This window comes from Labrus mixtus, chromosome 17 (genome assembly GCF_963584025.1).
Source record: "Labrus mixtus chromosome 17, fLabMix1.1, whole genome shotgun sequence".
Taxonomy (NCBI): domain Eukaryota; kingdom Metazoa; phylum Chordata; class Actinopteri; order Labriformes; family Labridae; genus Labrus; species Labrus mixtus.
In genome coordinates, this window is record NC_083628.1 from 21973844 (window position 1) to 21993001 (window position 19158).

Consider the following 19158-nt stretch of genomic DNA (forward strand, 5'->3'; position numbering starts at 1 on the left):
TTCATCCACAGACTGCTAGTTAAATCAGAGCAGCCCTCTGCTCGGCCCCCGCACGTCACACACTGTAAGAAATGAACACTGACATCAATCTGTTGACCACTGAGTTCAAAGAAAAAAGTCTTCCTTTGGCAATTCATCCAAAATTAACAGTATATTTAAGTGATTTCTATAAAGTTTCTATTTATCTGATCGTGATCAATATTCCAGGCTTTCCTTTTTACAAAATACTTCATGACTGACTTTTATATTTGAACAACTTACACATTATTTAGCACCGTTAATACGAGTGTGTAAACCAACCCAAGCTGTTTACATTTAGTAAAGAATCTGACTGAAGTAAAGTGCGAAAGGTTTAATTACCTGTTTAAAGAGTCGATTGGTCTATTTTTTGCAGTGTTTAATTACGCATCTCAAAACGGGCTTTTGTCGCCCCCTGCCGGTCATGAAGGGTCAAACGTAGGCCGGCCACAGTCTCTAATGTGTGAGCATCAGGGTTATTTATTAAAGTTTTTAATGTTTTTAACTGTTTTTAGACAGTCACCAGAAGAAACCAGGTTGGGTTATAAGGGTCATAGAGTATTACCTGATAGTAGAACTCAGATGCTTTAATTGTCTAATCAGTAGCTGCCCCAGATTGATTATTAGGTTTGTGCATGACAGCATGTCAGTCAATAAACAGCTCCACCTGCTGGATTTTCATTGAAATATCACCCAAGGGAAACTCGTTGGATAGTACGATGTGCAAATTCCTGTAATTTTTATGTCACAGATATTAATCTATGGGCAAGTTGTGATAGAAAAGTGAACCCGAAGAGGCCTGAATATTAAATGGAGTTTTACGTATGAAAAAGTTATCACACTTAAATCCAGAACCAAACATTTTGAAACAATACTTTTCAAAATGAAATATTCTCTTTGAAATACTGCTGAAATGTTGACTGACCATTAAATCATTTACATATTTGCTTTTTTTAAATTACCAAAAGGCAAATCTGGCTCTGTCTTAATCCCCAAATGATTCATAAACTTGCATTTATTTCATACATGTGTTGTTTTTAACCAAAAAGTGTTTATTAAAGTATTTGTAGTTTTTAATGTATATCTGTTAACAAGCCTGAATATACAGAAAGTTATTTTTAATATTGTTTAAATACAAATTAATCATAACAAGAAGATTTATTAAAGTGAACTGAGTTACAATTTGAAGAACTTCTACATCAAATGTATGAACATGGGAACTTACATAAGAGAAACTGTAACATAGTAAAGTCTATTATGTTTATTTATATCTATCCACATTGATTAATAATAAAAGTAAAATAATTAAACAAGTTTGTCCAAGGTAGCCCACTTTAATTCAAAGTTTGCTAGGGTGAATATCTTTAAATAACACACACACACACACACACACACACTCCTCTGGTTCTAAATGATCTGTTTCTTTTATTTATTTTCTGTGGTCAATAAGAGCTTTTGAGGTGATAACAGTGTGAAAGCTTTCGGCTCATACAGCAGCAACATGTACATCAGAATTCAGTTTGGCCATAATCCATACAAAGATATTTTCTATAATCGCGTTATAGAGATGACTGATTTGTTCCCAAACGACACACAGGAGACACAGGGTTCAAGATTGTGAACGTCTACATTCTCAGTGTTCAGCTCCATGTTAGCCCTTCAAAAGTGTTTACACGAAGTATGACTCGGATACAAGACTGTTTTGTAATTACATCACAGATAAACATGAACTTTAATCTCAAAACTGAACAGAACACTGAACAAATAAAAGCCTAAACTAAAAGGTGGTTGCTTCTTCTATTCGTACCTTTTATTTGCCTTAGCGCTGTTTGTTAGCATGACTGAGTCAACAGCAGGTTAGCACTCTTAAAGGAGTCCGTCTGTTGGTCTGTCTCTAGGTCCGTCCATCCTTTGGCTTCAGGTATTTGTTCTTTACTCCTTCAGCCAGCTGAGCAGCTGAGGGGTGTAGTAGGTGATGATGATGTCAGCACCTGCAACACAGGGATTGGATAAACTATTATCATCAAGTCGGGTTAGTCTATCTGCAGTTCAGATATCTACATTCTTGGACTTAGAAAACTTGTATTTATCCCAGAGTACCCATTGGAGTATGTCAGAGACAAAAAAAACACTCAGTACTTGACAAAGATGAGTGCAGGCACGCTGACACCCTCGTGTGGTTTCTTTGGGTAATGACACACACAAGGGTCAGGCAATGATGAGAAGCATCGTTTAGGGAAAACAGTGATAAATGAGTCAATATTTCACATGCAGATATCAGTTCTCTCTGATCACAGCCCTTTATATGTGAACCTTTCCTACTAGAGAGCACATGATATGAGCTTCCACTTGCAGCAGTTAACTCAACATGAGTAAGTACGGCTGCAGGAGCTTCTTAAACTGCTGTGAGTGCTAGCTGCTGTGCTGGAGGCAAACCCAGTGATTCCCATGGCCAACTGCAATATCAGCACCTCCACATCAAGCAATGTTTTGTGTTGCTTTTTTAGACTGACATGCAAACGGCAAGGGCATTTGAATGACTGTTTATATTTCAAAAGGCTCTTTCAAAATAAAAATGGGTTCTTCATGTATGCATTTGTCAGATATGGAGATAAGAAAAAAGTCAGGGTTTACATTATCTGTCTTCACTTTTCTTCATGTATTGTAGCTGCTTTGATCACTTCAGCTCTGGAGCGTCCATATTGTGACTCTTGTAAAAATGATGACAAGCCTTGGGTAATGAGCTTTTCCAAAAGTTCTACTTCTATTTTCCCCAAAAAAATTCTAAAATGTAAATTTTTTATTTTCTTTTGTTAAAGACTTCTTCATCTCTGTTTTCAGGTGTTGCAGACTTGGACCGGAGGGAGAGCCCTGATAGATTTACAGTATAAACCTGTTTTCACCTATCATGTCTGTACAGTCCTTCACACATACATCCCACATGTGGAGAGTGAGGTGCATTGCTTACTTCTGCTATTCTTCAGTTGTCAAGGTCAACTGAGACTTTATATGCACCTCCACAGGTCTACATGTGGACATTGTCTGTGCAGTGCACGTGTTAAAATGGCACATGAAATATCACTATGCACACATCCATTGTTCAGGTGACTTAGCATTTAACCCCCTCTTCTCCTCCCCTTCTCACCTGCCCTGCGGAAGGCGGTCATGGCCTCCATCACCGCAGCCCGCAGGTCGAACGCTCCGGCCTGAGCTCCATGCCACATCATGGCAAACTCTCCTGACACGTTGTACACCGCAAGGGGGTGAGTGGGGAACTGAAGAGAGACATGAAAGGAAACGAGTGTATTGAGAATGTGGACACTTTTGCAAATTATTAGTATTATGGGTATTTCTTGAAAGAGCATGTTTTCATAAAGGCCATTTTGCAACATTCTTAGCTGACTGAACTACAGACCTTGTCCTTGACTTCTCTTACGATGTCCAGATAAGGCAGACCGGGTTTCACCATCAGCATATCAGCTCCTTCTCTCACATCTCTCTCCTGCACCACAGAACATCTGTCAGAGCTCCCAAAACATTTATCAACTTAACATCCATTACCCAAATAAACCCAAACCCCAACAACTAACCACAGCTCGAATGGCAAGTCCTCTGGCTCCAGGAGGCAGCTGGTAGCAGCGTCTGTCCCCAAACGCAGGTTTGGACTGTGCAGCATCTCTGTAGACAACCACACCACAGAGAACAGTTTTACTCCCTGTGCTGTTTGTCCCTTCTCCCCTTCTGTTGTCTTCACCTCTGCCCAGGTGAAGCTGCTGATTGCTCAACAAGGTGCGCCTGGCCTCAGTGCTTAAAAGCCCGGTGCTGAGTTCAGGAGGAGAGAGGCTTGTGGAGTTGGGACTGCTGTGCCTCTCAGTCGGGGATTGAGTGTTGTTGTGTTTTGTTGCATTAGTTTTGGATCTATTTTTGTTTAATGATTTAGTTTTTTGTCTCTTAATAATAAGTCCTTCAGTTTGTGTTTTGTGAAGGTGTTTTATGTCACTTTATTGTGTTAATTTGTGGGTCGTTGTTGCAAGCCCCCTAGTGGTGATCTGATTTAACCTGACGCTGCAGTATTTACTTACCTGAAAGGTCCATAATAACAAGAGGCAAACTTTGCACTGTAGCTCAGAACTGAAGCCTGGAAAAGGAAAAGACAAATATGCTATGAATCAACATACAAAAAACTGTTATTTGACATTTGTGTCTTCAGTAATAGAGTTGGCTATATATTCTTTTTTTTTTTCCAATTGTCAAGAAATCAAACAAAAAGACTAAAAATAAAACAAATGACTGCTCCTGCTAACAAGTACTTTGTTTGTATGCTCGTTTGTAAAGCGTCTTGAGATAACAGTTGTTATGAATTGGTGCTATACAAATAATGATTGATTGATTGAGTGTGTATCAATGTCTGATACAACTCATTCCTCTGATTTATAGGGCTTGACTTGTCTGTATCTCCTCAAAATGAAATAGATGGACACCATGGCATTATCGTGAACACGTTGTAGTTTGGTGTATTTTTAATCAATCACACTCAAACCCCTCCAGTGCCAGAAAATATTCAATAGTGCACTATAAGTGATTTATTAGTCCAAAACAATCATAATCTCAGATTTGAGAACATTTCCCTTTATGTTTAAGGACATTACTCTGCATTATTATAAATATATTTCTCATTACTAACAGTTGTTAACATTTGATCTTTATTAGGAGGAAATAAGCATTGAGCTGAGAGGAGCTGTTATGGTAGACAGTAAGCACGACACACATCATGTCTCAGCCTTTTCCTTGGCTTTGTAAACTATAAGAGAAATATAGAATAAACAATAAAGACTTGCTCCATAGTTTGTACATGACTACAGTGCAGGGATTTCCATTTATTTACCTTGTTTCCAAATCCGTTGGATATAAGAGCGTGTTTTATGGCTCTGACTCTTCCATCCATCATATCAGAGGGAGCGATGATGTGACAACCTGCAGAACCACACAAACAAGAAAAGTGGAGTATTGATACAAAGATCTAATGTCTGTCACTATAGGGTTAAAAAAAATTAATGAAATAAAGGGAAATTCTGCGTGCAAATCCTTCATTGCTTGAACGATTGGTGTTGATGATCAGATGTTGTGTAAGAGCTGCCGCAAAGTTTTTGTTCTCTGGTTTGTAGCCAAGTGACACCTGAAAAACCTCAAGGGTTATTGTCTGCTTCAATAATAATCTGCAAGTCTGGTAGGATCCATTGATTTGTTAGTGTAGAAAGAAAAACCTAGCACGACTTAGTCTAAATCAGAAAGGATTAAAAAAAAATATGACAAATAAGAGAAATATGTGGAAATACGAGTCGGCACAGGCGCATTTTAAAGGACGAGACGAGAGCATGCATATTGTTTGAAAGTTGCTTTCACAATCTTAGACCACCTGTTAGTCCTTGTTAAAGAGTCTTTGAGTATTTAGAAAAACGCTATATAAGACTCATTTATTATTATTATTATTATTATTATTATTATTATTATTAATCCTAGCTTATTGCTTAACGATTGAGGCTAAAAATGGGAGTAGCTTTAAAAAGCAGGAAACCAGATTTACCTGCTCTGGCATAGGCCACCGCCACTTCTGCCAAGCGCAGGCAGCTGGCGTCGTTGTTCAGAGTACCGTCGTCACTCAGGATTCCTGAAATAGCAAGAGAGAAAATCCCAAATTTACAATACACATAATTTATCTCCTTTATTTATGCTCTCTGATAAGTGATATGAACAGAAGGTAATTCATCCAATGAGACCCTTACCACAATGTCCGTGTGACGTGTAGGGACATAAGCACACATCGCACGCCACCAGCAGCTCAGGGAACAGAGATCGCACCTTTTTTACGGCCAAGACAGCCGGCGTGTCATCTTTGTCAGCACCTGAACCTCTGTCATCCTACCAGGAAGAGATGAGATCAGAAGGTGTAAAGAAACAGGTTTCTGAACACTCACAGTATCTTATTCAAAAGAAAAACAACGGGCCTTCATCTTGTGCTGGGACAGCCTGCGCTGTGGAAGATAACAAGCCTTCAGTCCATTCATTAAAAACAAGATGGAAAGTCTTATTCTTGTGCTGCGAGTTAAACTGAACAGGTGAATTCCATTGCTGCACATTTAGCCATTTACCCAAAAATGAGAGACATTAGCATATCAAGTAAATATCTGTATCGGCTCATTTTTATCACGGACACAGATATGTGCTGATATTACTAGATTTATGAACCTGTCAAACAGCATTTCACTTGAGTATCATTGTCAGTTCTCTTTCTGGCTGTCACCAGCAGAGTGTGCTTTATGGATTACTCCAGAGTGTCAAGAGGGGACGCACGTACATGCTCAGTTACTTTCCAGTTGAGTGACCATCTTTGTCTTCATTCTAAATCTTTTTCACAAGTGTTTGAAAACTGCATTTGAGGGATCAACACAATAAATGTGTGTATCTATATCTATCACTACAACTCGAAGATAGAGCTAAGAAAGATTATGGCCAATATAACGGTATCTGATTCCTCCTCCCCCAATATCAGTATCAGCCCCATATATCTAATATCCGTCAGTCCCTACTAAAAATGATTACATAAAAACTATTAACAATAGTACAGGCAAACACAAAACTACTAGCAGACAGCTTCATCAACGAAAAGAAAAAAATCAAACAAGATACAAGAAATAGGTTCATTTCAAACAGAGTGTGTTAGACGTACTTTTACACTCTAGTAGTAAATGTTATATATACACCTTCTCAATTTTTGCAGGGACCCCAAAAATCAGCACACACTTCAAGCCGTTCTCCACCAGGGGCTTCAACATGCCCTCCAGTTTGTTCACTCCGTATCTGTTAATGAGAATACATGAGTGTTAGATGAAACATAAAAGACTCTTTCAGACAAATACATAGAAGGGAAGCTGACAGACAACTCATCACATTTCATTCATGGAAGAAGTAATACAAATAAGAGAAACATTGTTGGATTTTATTTATGAGAGCGCATTAGAACAACAACAATAATTCAACCAAGAGGTATCTAAGTATTTAAGACTTTGAGAGGATATGGGGGAATATATATATATATATTAAAAAAAGCAGTTTCAAAGCCGACAAACTATGAAGGTTTTGTTGAGAGAGGCATAAAGGTCTAACGGATTTCCTTCTTATCTTGGACCAGGTCCAGTGGTTGGCTCTGGGTCCACCCTGCTTCACTGTTTTTATCAGAAGACAACACCCTGAATGGGATCACAGCTGCAGTGTAGCACTGTGTGAGTCATGTAATCCTGAACAATACTTTTTAAACTCTAAACAGAGCAAAGGTCTGTTAATGGCTCCGTAAAACACATGTGTGTTTGTTTGTTGTTGTAGTAAATATCTGAACCTACAGTTTGCAGTTCTGAGACGGTCCTGACTGGATGATAATTCTTACCTCGCCTGTCCAGGCAGGCTGCCAATGGGCTCCACTGCATCTTCACTGTCTCTGTAGCAGAGAGTGATAAAAAACAAGATTATTATGATGACGACAGTGTCCGATGATTTGCATTCAAAGTCATTTCACTTTGACCTCCGCAACAGAAGTTGAACTTTTATACTTTTGTTTTTTTTAATTAAATGAATGTGATTGGTATTTGGATGTAATTTCAGGAAACAGACTAATTTCATTTACGTGACAAAGATAGGGTAGATAAGATTGTCTGGTCTTAGGTCAGCAGCGCAGGTCTGCCAGAATCGGAGTGTTGGGTGGAAATAGCCGCTGTGGAGGATCGACTCTGCTGGTGTCTGCATCTTTACCCTGAGACAAAGAGTGAACACGAGTCAGAGAAAACACAGAAGGAAAGACATGGAAGAGACGGGCTTCTGTTTTGACTTCACGAGCAGAGACCAAACACAGCTCTCAGTCTTGTTTTTCATCTGAGCTTAACCCCCTGTGAAAACTGAGCAAGCATGCGTGATGCTGCTTCTCTAAACAGCAGCTTAGCTCTGTCTCGCTGCTGAATAAGCAAGGAGCAGGGTTTTCCCTCGTCTTCTCATGTATTTAGGTTATACGATTTTAAAAAATTACAGTTTTCTTTCTCAATTTCTCACAGCAGAACAAATCTACATATTTGAATGTAACACTTGCAGGGGCCCATAAAGTTAAGTAATAATACAAAATATCCGTTAACTGACTTTTGTTACTCAGTATTTGAAGTGTGGATTATCTGATCTTTCTGACCAAGCACATGATGCAGGTTTTAAACTGCATCATGTGCATCATTTAACTGTGTTTAAGCTTAAAGGAGCTTAAACACAGTTAAATGTTTCAAACATCAATTCGTTAAATCCATGTTTTAACCTTGGTAGACATTTTATATGATCTATAACCAATAATACTATTTCCTATCGAAACAGAAGTATGTAATCTCATCAGCATTGACTCGGCGTGTCTTAATTAAATCACATATTTCTGCAGATTTAACACTTAGAGGAAATACATAGTAACAAGTTAACTTAATGCACAGCCTCATTTATACTTTGCTACTCTCAATGTGATCTAACCATTTTAAAACTCATGACGTTAAAAAGTCAATTCGATATAATTTGACACACGTGAACAGGTACAGGTGTGTTTTAGACATTTTCACTTCCAGGTTCTACTTCAACCAGTTAGCCTACAACAAGACAACATGTCACTTTGTCACCTTGCTTGGGAAAAATACCTTCGTAGTAACTATGTGACGAACGTGAACATTGATATTTACAGATAGGATAAGCCTCTAATGTCGTCCACCTGAGAGACTTTAATGTAAAAACACTGAGAGCAAAGGTTTATGTGAATGTACTTACTTGTGACGGTGTGAGTTACAGACTCCTCCACACGGTCAGTCCTCCAGTAAATGGACTTCTTCTTCTTTGAGATATTCTGGCGGTTGGCAAGCAACGAATTGGTGCATTTCCGCCACCTACAGGTATGGACTTGTACTACCTAAATATTCACGTGTACTAAAATACTATTACAAACTACCTTATCCTGCCTGTAGTGGCGATATCTATAGTCTATAAATAACAAAAAATCCAAACAAATTATAAACTTAACACAAACTCATAATAAAGCCACTGAGGCACCTAGAGGGCAAATCTTACGCAGAATGTATGAATAAGTGTCCAGATGATGATTGAAGGTTTTAGGGTGGTTTATTTTATCAAGCAGACAACAAACAACAAAAAACACTGCTGTCTCTCTTGCCCTGTCATCCTGCCATTGTGTCCTGGCTTCCTGCTAAAAAAAAACATTAACCCATTAGGTGCCTACCTGAGTCTCACCTGGCTACCTGGCTATATAGACACACCCATGTACAGACTCCACCCTTATGCCCCAAGTAGCAAAATAAACGAATGGAAATAACTCATGAATGTAAACAATAATAATCAAAATACCCCCAACATAATCTAATATTCAAATGTATCCCCAAAATATCCCAAAATAAGAATATAGACTTTCACTTAATTTAGGAACAGTGAATAGCTGTAATAGGGGTTGTAGTAAAGAAAAGGGTAACTCCACAGTTTTTAACCTGGGCCTTATTTCAACACAGGAAAAGTGGGTTTTAGAATTGTTCCTGTATATTTCTTAAGAATCTGCAGCTTCAAAACAGGTGTAATGATCCAACGTCATCCCTGAAAGACTCTCTTCCAAAGAGAGCCTCAGAGACGAGGCAGGTAGGGAGGAAGGTAAGGAGAGAGGAAGGTAAGTATAGGTAGGAAGAAGGGGAGGTAGATAAATAGGTAGCCCATAGGTAAGTAGGTAGGTAGGTGCTCTTAAGAGGTGATATATAAACAGACAAAACACCAGAATACCTTTCCATATCTTATCTTTTGTCAGAGAGAAAGGTAATTATGAAAAGCCACTTCCTGTGTGTTATTCAGTCCTGTCTGTCTGTCTGTCTGTCTGTGTGTCTGTCTGTCTGTTATCAATGCATTGACACACCTGGCTCCAAACACCTGGATCCTTGGAACAGAGATAAATGAACAAGTAAAGCCCAATATGGCTCCAAAATGAATCTATCTATCTCTGTTAATATCAATTTAGCCTACATGTATGTATAGACTATGTTTGTTTGTTTGTTTGTTTGTTTGTATGTTTGTGTGTGCGCGCGAGTGTGTGTGTGCGCGTGTACGTGTGTGCGCGCGCGGCTGCGTATAGGCTATATGTTTGTGTCGGACGGACCGACGAATCCGACCAACCAAACAACTAGCCGTCCTATCTAACGAGCATGTTTTGATATTGTGGGAGGAAGCCGGAGAACCCGGATTAACCCACGCCTGCAAGGCAAGAACATGCAAACTCCCCAGAGCAGGCCCTGACCCCTGGAACTCAAGGTCCCAGAGTTACTTTATGGTCTGAACAGCCTCTATTCATAACCTCGGTTCGACAAATCTGTGACGTCTAGAATGACGTCATTGATGGCACTGATCAGCTGCGCATGTGCAGAACGCCTTTGTCCGTACATTCGTGACGTCACGTTCCGTGGTCCAAACCGGTCTGAATCTAATGATGTTTCTCACAGACCAGATGCTAAGAGAGTTTAGTGCAAATCAAATAAATGTCTTTAAAACAACAAGATAACATAAAACAAGACTACAAGGTGTGGTCCAAATGATGTCAACTAGCTGTGAAACATATAGGCTATTGTTGAGCATGAATACAATGGGTGATGTAAATAATATGCATTGTCACTGAAATATTTCACAGTGTGAAAAATTAGACAACTGAATAAGTAAATGAATAAATAAGTAGATAATTAATACATGTCTAACCTCCTGCCTGATAAGAGGGGGACACAGTCTGTGTAAGGGTGGAAAAGGTCCTTCACAATGAAAGAGGCTCTGGGTACAGTGTGAAACTGGAACATGTCCTGGATGGAGGGGAGACAGACCCCTATGATCCTCTCATTAGCTCTCATGGTGTGTTGTAGGGTCTTACGTTCTGTTGTGTTGCCGTTCCTGAACCACACTATAATACAGCTGGCCTGGACTCTGTCCACTGTACCTCTGTAAGGTGGAGAGGATGGGTGGTGGTAAACTGGCTCTCATCAGTCTCCCCGGGAGGTGTAGACATCATAGAGGTGCACATTGACTAATAGTGCTCCTGACTCTCTCTCTCCTGTGGGCAACTGAAAGTTACTGGTAATTATGGGAAAACAGAATTATATCAAATGTATTGACACATGTCCGCTAAGGGCTTCTGTAGAAATGGGTTCAGTTTAGAGAAATACAAAATCTGTCTGTTTCTTTTGTGGTGGTCTGTCTGGAGATGTCTTGTAAATATTTTGGTGTCAATCAAGTCAGAAATGTTTTTCAGGGAAAGTTGACCTCTGATTTGAGGGTTCAGCACCCGTTAAGTTTTTACACATAAAAATAAATCTCAGTTTAAATCCAAGTAAGAAATGGAATTGTAACAAACACAATACTAGATTTGAACATTTCCAAGACAATCAGTTTGTTAAACTAGATAAACTTTATTAACAAAGGGGGCGTAGTGGAGATATCTATAGTCTATAAATAACAAAAATTCCAAACAAATTATAAACTTAACACAAACTCATAATAAAGCCACTGAGGCACCTAGAGGGCAAATCTTACGCAGAATGTATGAATAAGTGTCCAGATGATGATTGAAGGTTTTAGGGTGGTTTATTTTATCAAGCAGGCAACAAACAACAAAAAACACTGCTGTCTCTCTTGCCCTGTCATCCTGCCATTGTGTCCTGGCTTCCTGCTAAAAAAAAACATTAACCCATTAGGTGCCTACCTGAGTCTCACCTGGCTACCTGGCTATATAGACACACCCATGTACAGACTCCACCCTTATGCCCCAAGTAGCAAAATAAACGAATGGAAATAACTCATGAATGTAAACAATAATAATCAAAATACCCCCAACATAATCTAATATTCAAATGTATCCCCAAAATATCCCAAAATAAGAATATAGACTTTCACTTAATTTAGGAACAGTGAATAGCTGTAATAGGGGTTGTAGTCAAGAAAAGGGTAACTCCACAGTTTTTAACCTGGGCCTTATTTCAACACAGGAAAAGTGGGTTTTAGAATTGTTCCTGTATATTTCTTAAGAATATGCAGCTTCAAAACAGGTGTAATGATCCAGCGTCATCCCTGAAAGACTCTCTTCCAAAGAGAGCCTCAGAGATGAGGCAGGTAGGGAGGAAGGTAAGGAGAGAGGAAGGTAAGTATAGGTAGGAAGAAGGGGAGGTAGATAAATAGGTAGCCCATAGGTAAGTAGGTAGGTAGGTGCTCTTAAGAGGTGATATATAAACAGACAAAACACCAGAATACCTTTCCATATCTTATCTTTTGTCAGAGAGAAAGGTAATTATGAAAAGCCACTTCCTGTGTGTTATTCAGTCCTGTCTGTCTGTCTGTCTGTCTGTGTGTCTGTCTGTCTGTTATCTATGCATTGACACACCTGGCTCCAAACACCTGGATCCTTGGAACAGAGATAAATGAACAAGTAAAGCCCAATATGGCTCCAAAATGAATCTATCTATCTCTGTTAATATCAATTTAGCCTACATGTATGTATAGACTATGTTTGTTTGTTTGTTTGTTTGTTTGTATGTTTGTGTGTGCGCGCGAGTGTGTGTGCGCGCGTGTACGTGTGTGCGCGCGCGGCTGCGTATAGGCTATATGTTTGTGTCGGACGGACCGACGAATCCGACCAACCAAACAACTAGCCGTCCTATCTAACGAGCATGTTTTGATATTGTGGGAGGAAGCCGGAGAACCCGGATTAACCCACGCCTGCAAGGCAAGAACATGCAAACTCCCCAGAGCAGGCCCTGACCCCTGGAACTCAAGGTCCCAGAGTTACTTTATGGTCTGAACAGCCTCTATTCATAACCTCGGTTCGACAAATCTGTGACGTCTGGAATGACGTCATTGATGGCACTGATCAGCTGCGCATGTGCAGAACGCCTTTGTCCGTACATTCGTGACGTCACGTTCCGTGGTCCAAACCGGTCTGAATCTAATGATGTTTCTCACAGACCAGATGCTAAGAGAGTTTAGTGCAAATCAAATAAATGTCTTTAAAACAACAAGATAACATAAAACAAGACTACAAGGTGTGGTCCAAATGATGTCAACTAGCTGTGAAACATATAGGCTATTGTTGAGCATGAATACAATGGGTGATGTAAATAATATGCATTGTCACTGAAATATTTCACAGTGTGAAAAATTAGACAACTGAATAAGTAAATGAATAAATAAGTAGATAATTAATACATGTCTAACCTCCTGCCTGATAAGAGGGGGACACAGTCTGTGTAAGGGTGGAAAAGGTCCTTCACAATGAAAGAGGCTCTGGGTACAGTGTGAAACTGGAACATGTCCTGGATGGAGGGGAGACAGACCCCTATGATCCTCTCATTAGCTCTCATGGTGTGTTGTAGGGTCTTACGTTCTGTTGTGTTGCCGTTCCTGAACCACACTATAATACAGCTGGCCTGGACTCTGTCCACTGTACCTCTGTAAGGTGGAGAGGATGGGTGGTGGTAAACTGGCTCTCATCAGTCTCCCCGGGAGGTGTAGACATCATAGAGGTGCACATTGACTAATAGTGCTCCTGACTCTCTCTCTCCTGTGGGCAACTGAAAGTTACTGGTAATTATGGGAAAACAGAATTATATCAAATGTATTGACACATGTCCGCTAAGGGCTTCTGTAGAAATGGGTTCAGTTTAGAGAAATACAAAATCTGTCTGTTTCTTTTGTGGTGGTCTGTCTGGAGATGTCTTGTAAATATTTTGGTGTCAATCAAGTCAGAAATGTTTTTCAGGGAAAGTTGACCTCTGATTTGAGGGTTCAGCACCCGTTAAGTTTTTACACATAAAAATAAATCTCAGTTTAAATCCAAGTAAGAAATGGAATTGTAACAAACACAATACTAGATTTGAACATTTCCAAGACAATCAGTTTGTTAAACTAGATAAACTTTATTAACAAAGGGGGCGTAGTGGAGATATCTATAGTCTATAAATAACAAAAATTCCAAACAAATTATAAACTTAACACAAACTCATAATAAAGCCACTGAGGCACCTAGAGGGCAAATCTTACGCAGAATGTATGAATAAGTGTCCAGATGATGATTGAAGGTTTTAGGGTGGTTTATTTTATCAAGCAGGCAACAAACAACAAAAAACACTGCTGTCTCTCTTGCCCTGTCATCCTGCCATTGTGTCCTGGCTTCCTGCTAAAAAAAAACATTAACCCATTAGGTGCCTACCTGAGTCTCACCTGGCTACCTGGCTATATAGACACACCCATGTACAGACTCCACCCTTATGCCCCAAGTAGCAAAATAAACGAATGGAAATAACTCATGAATGTAAACAATAATAATCAAAATACCCCCAACATAATCTAATATTCAAATGTATCCCCAAAATATCCCAAAATAAGAATATAGACTTTCACTTAATTTAGGAACAGTGAATAGCTGTAATAGGGGTTGTAGTCAAGAAAAGGGTAACTCCACAGTTTTTAACCTGGGCCTTATTTCAACACAGGAAAAGTGGGTTTTAGAATTGTTCCTGTATATTTCTTAAGAATATGCAGCTTCAAAACAGGTGTAATGATCCAGCGTCATCCCTGAAAGACTCTCTTCCAAAGAGAGCCTCAGAGATGAGGCAGGTAGGGAGGAAGGTAAGGAGAGAGGAAGGTAAGTATAGGTAGGAAGAAGGGGAGGTAGATAAATAGGTAGCCCATAGGTAAGTAGGTAGGTAGGTGCTCTTAAGAGGTGATATATAAACAGACAAAACACCAGAATACCTTTCCATATCTTATCTTTTGTCAGAGAGAAAGGTAATTATGAAAAGCCACTTCCTGTGTGTTATTCAGTCCTGTCTGTCTGTCTGTCTGTCTGTCTGTCTGTTATCTATGCATTGACACACCTGGCTCCAAACACCTGGATCCTTGGAACAGAGATAAATGAACAAGTAAAGCCCAATATGGCTCCAAAATGAATCTATCTATCTCTGTTAATATCAATTTAGCCTACATGTATGTATAGACTATGTTTGTTTGTTTGTTTGTTTGTTTGTATGTTTGTGTGTGCGCGCGAGTGTGTGTGCGCGCGTGTACGTGTGTGCGCGCGCGGCTGCGTATAGGCTATATGTTTGTGTCGGACGGACCGACGAATCCGACCAACCAAACAACTAGCCGTCCTATCTAACGAGCATGTTTTGATATTGTGGGAGGAAGCCGGAGAACCCGGATTAACCCACGCCTGCAAGGCAAGAACATGCAAACTCCCCAGAGCAGGCCCTGACCCCTGGAACTCAAGGTCCCAGAGTTACTTTATGGTCTGAACAGCCTCTATTCATAACCTCGGTTCGACAAATCTGTGACGTCTGGAATGACGTCATTGATGGCACTGATCAGCTGCGCATGTGCAGAACGCCTTTGTCCGTACATTCGTGACGTCACGTTCCGTGGTCCAAACCGGTCTGAATCTAATGATGTTTCTCACAGACCAGATGCTAAGAGAGTTTAGTGCAAATCAAATAAATGTCTTTAAAACAACAAGATAACATAAAACAAGACTACAAGGTGTGGTCCAAATGATGTCAACTAGCTGTGAAACATATAGGCTATTGTTGAGCATGAATACAATGGGTGATGTAAATAATATGCATTGTCACTGAAATATTTCACAGTGTGAAAAATTAGACAACTGAATAAGTAAATGAATAAATAAGTAGATAATTAATACATGTCTAACCTCCTGCCTGATAAGAGGGGGACACAGTATGTGTAAGGGTGGAAAAGGTCCTTCACAATGAAAGAGGCTCTGGGTACAGTGTGAAACTGGAACATGTCCTGGATGGAGGGGAGACAGACCCCTATGATCCTCTCATTAGCTCTCATGGTGTGTTGTAGGGTCTTACGTTCTGTTGTGTTGCCGTTCCTGAACCACACTATAATACAGCTGGCCTGGACTCTGTCCACTGTACCTCTGTAAGGTGGAGAGGATGGGTGGTGGTAAACTGGCTCTCATCAGTCTCCCCGGGAGGTGTAGACATCATAGAGGTGCACATTGACTAATAGTGCTCCTGACTCTCTCTCTCCTGTGGGCAACTGAAAGTTACTGGTAATTATGGGAAAACAGAATTATATCAAATGTATTGACACATGTCCGCTAAGGGCTTCTGTAGAAATGGGTTCAGTTTAGAGAAATACAAAATCTGTCTGTTTCTTTTGTGGTGGTCTGTCTGGAGATGTCTTGTAAATATTTTGGTGTCAATCAAGTCAGAAATGTTTTTCAGGGAAAGTTGACCTCTGATTTGAGGGTTCAGCACCTGTTAAGTTTTTACACATAAAAATAAATCTCAGTTTAAATCCAGGTAAGAAAGGGAATTGTAACAAACACAATACTAGATTTGAACATTTCCAAGACAATCAGTTTGTTAAAATAGATAAACTTTATTAACAAAGGGGGCGTAGTGGAGATATCTATAGTCTATAAATAACAAAAATTCCAAACAAATTATAAACTTAACACAAACTCATAATAAAGCCACTGAGGCACCTAGAGGGCAAATCTTACGCAGAATGTATGAATAAGTGTCCAGATGATGATTGAAGGTTTTAGGGTGGTTTATTTTATCAAGCAGACAACAAACAACAAAAAACACTGCTGTCTCTCTTGCCCTGTCATCCTGCCATTGTGTCCTGGCTTCCTGCTAAAAAAAAACATTAACCCATTAGGTGCCTACCTGAGTCTCACCTGGCTACCTGGCTATATAGACACACCCATGTACAGACTCCACCCTTATGCCCCAAGTAGCAAAATAAACGAATGGAAATAACTCATGAATGTAAACAATAATAATCAAAATACCCCCAACATAATCTAATATTCAAATGTATCCCCAAAATATCCCAAAATAAGAATATAGACTTTCACTTAATTTAGGAACAGTGAATAGCTGTAATAGGGGTTGTAGTAAAGAAAAGGGTAACTCCACAGTTTTTAACCTGGGCCTTATTTCAACACAGGAAAAGTGGGTTTTAGAATTGTTCCTGTATATTTCTTAAGAATCTGCAGCTTCAAAACAGGTGTAATGATCCAACGTCATCCCTGAAAGACTCTCTTCCAAAGAGAGCCTCAGAGACGAGGCAGGTAGGGAGGAAGGTAAGGAGAGAGGAAGGTAAGTATAGGTAGGAAGAAGGGGAGGTAGATAAATAGGTAGCCCATAGGTAAGTAGGTAGGTAGGTGCTCTTAAGAGGTGATATATAAACAGACAAAACACCAGAATACCTTTCCATATCTTATCTTTTGTCAGAGAGAAAGGTAATTATGAAAAGCCACTTCCTGTGTGTTATTCAGTCCTGTCTGTCTGTCTGTCTGTCTGTGTGTCTGTCTGTCTGTTATCTATGCATTGACACACCTGGCTCCAAACACCTGGATCCTTGGAACAGAGATAAATGAACAAGTAAAGCCCAATATGGCTCCAAAATGAATCTATCTATCTCTGTTAATATCAATTTAGCCTACATGTATGTATAGACTATGTTTGTTTGTTTGTTTGTTTGTTTGTATGTTTGTGTGTGCGCGCGAGTGTGTGTGTGCGCGTGTACGTGTGTGCGCGCGCGGCTGCGTATAGGCTATATGTTTGTGTCGGACGGACCGACGAATCCGACCAACCAAACAACTAGCCGTCCTATCTAACGAGCATGTTTTGATATTGTGGGAGGAAGCCGGAGAACCCGGATTAACCCACGCCTGCAAGGCAAGAACATGCAAACTCCCCAGAGCAGGCCCTGACCCCTGGAACTCAAGGTCCCAGAGTTACTTTATGGTCTAAACAGCCTCTATTCATAACCTCGGTTCGACAAATCTGTGACGTCTAGAATGACGTCATTGATGGCACTGATCAGCTGCGCATGTGCAGAACGCCTTTGTCCGTACATTCGTGACGTCACGTTCCGTGGTCCAAACCGGTCTGAATCTAATGATGTTTCTCACAGACCAGATGCTAAGAGAGTTTAGTGCAAATCAAATAAATGTCTTTAAAACAACAAGATAACATAAAACAAGACTACAAGGTGTGGTCCAAATGATGTCAACTAGCTGTGAAACATATAGGCTATTGTTGAGCATGAATACAATGGGTGATGTAAATAATATGCATTGTCACTGAAATATTTCACAGTGTGAAAAATTAGACAACTGAATAAGTAAATGAATAAATAAGTAGATAATTAATACATGTCTAACCTCCTGCCTGATAAGAGGGGGACACAGTCTGTGTAAGGGTGGAAAAGGTCCTTCACAATGAAAGAGGCTCTGGGTACAGTGTGAAACTGGAACATGTCCTGGATGGAGGGGAGACAGACCCCTATGATCCTCTCATTAGCTCTCATGGTGTGTTGTAGGGTCTTACGTTCTGTTGTGTTGCCGTTCCTGAACCACACTATAATACAGCTGGCCTGGACTCTGTCCACTGTACCTCTGTAAGGTGGAGAGGATGGGTGGTGGTAAACTGGCTCTCATCAGTCTCCCCGGGAGGTGTAGACATCATAGAGGTGCACATTGACTAATAGTGCTCCTGACTCTCTCTCTCCTGTGGGCAACTGAAAGTTACTGGTAATTATGGGAAAACAGAATTATATCAAATGTATTGACACATGTCCGCTAAGGGCTTCTGTAGAAATGGGTTCAGTTTAGAGAAATACAAAATCTGTCTGTTTCTTTTGTGGTGGTCTGTCTGGAGATGTCTTGTAAATATTTTGGTGTCAATCAAGTCAGAAATGTTTTTCAGGGAAAGTTGACCTCTGATTTGAGGGTTCAGCACCTGTTAAGTTTTTACACATAAAAATAAATCTCAGTTTAAATCCAGGTAAGAAATGGAATTGTAACAAACACAATACTAGATTTGAACATTTCCAAGACAATCAGTTTGTTAAAATAGATAAACTTTATTAACAAAGGGGGCGTAGTGGAGATATCTATAGTCTATAAATAACAAAAATTCCAAACAAATTATAAACTTAACACAAACTCATAATAAAGCCACTGAGGCACCTAGAGGGCAAATCTTACGCAGAATGTATGAATAA

General features: G+C 39.8%; 1 protein-coding gene across 1 annotated transcript; it reads right to left on the reverse strand.

The window, feature by feature from the left end:
• Positions 1–1571: 1571 nt before the first annotated feature.
• Positions 1572–9011, reverse strand: alad (aminolevulinate dehydratase). The gene is made up of 12 exons (XM_061061473.1): positions 8857–9011; positions 7697–7822; positions 7460–7510; positions 6780–6876; positions 5802–5937; positions 5603–5686; positions 4904–4992; positions 4101–4156; positions 3609–3696; positions 3434–3520; positions 3164–3293; positions 1572–2009 (listed from the first exon to the last, which is right to left on the reverse strand). Exons 2-12 carry the CDS (start codon positions 7813–7815, stop codon positions 1951–1953), a joined length of 996 nt encoding a protein of 331 aa, XP_060917456.1. The 5' UTR covers positions 7816–7822; positions 8857–9011; the 3' UTR covers positions 1572–1950.
• Positions 9012–19158: the final 10147 nt, after the last annotated feature.

Bases quoted from the DNA above. Each gene is read 5' to 3' on its own strand.
- alad (XM_061061473.1), bottom strand. From the start codon at position 7,815: ATGCAGACACCAGCAGAGTCGATCCTCCACAGCGGCTATTTCCACCCA. The intron at 5,687-5,801 runs GTAAGGGTCTCA...TTGCTATTTCAG, and splicing joins CACGTCACACGGACATTGTG to GAATCCTGAGTGACGACGGT. The intron at 4,993-5,602 runs GTAAATCTGGTT...GTGGTTCTGCAG, and splicing joins GGTGGCCTATGCCAGAGCAG to GTTGTCACATCATCGCTCCC.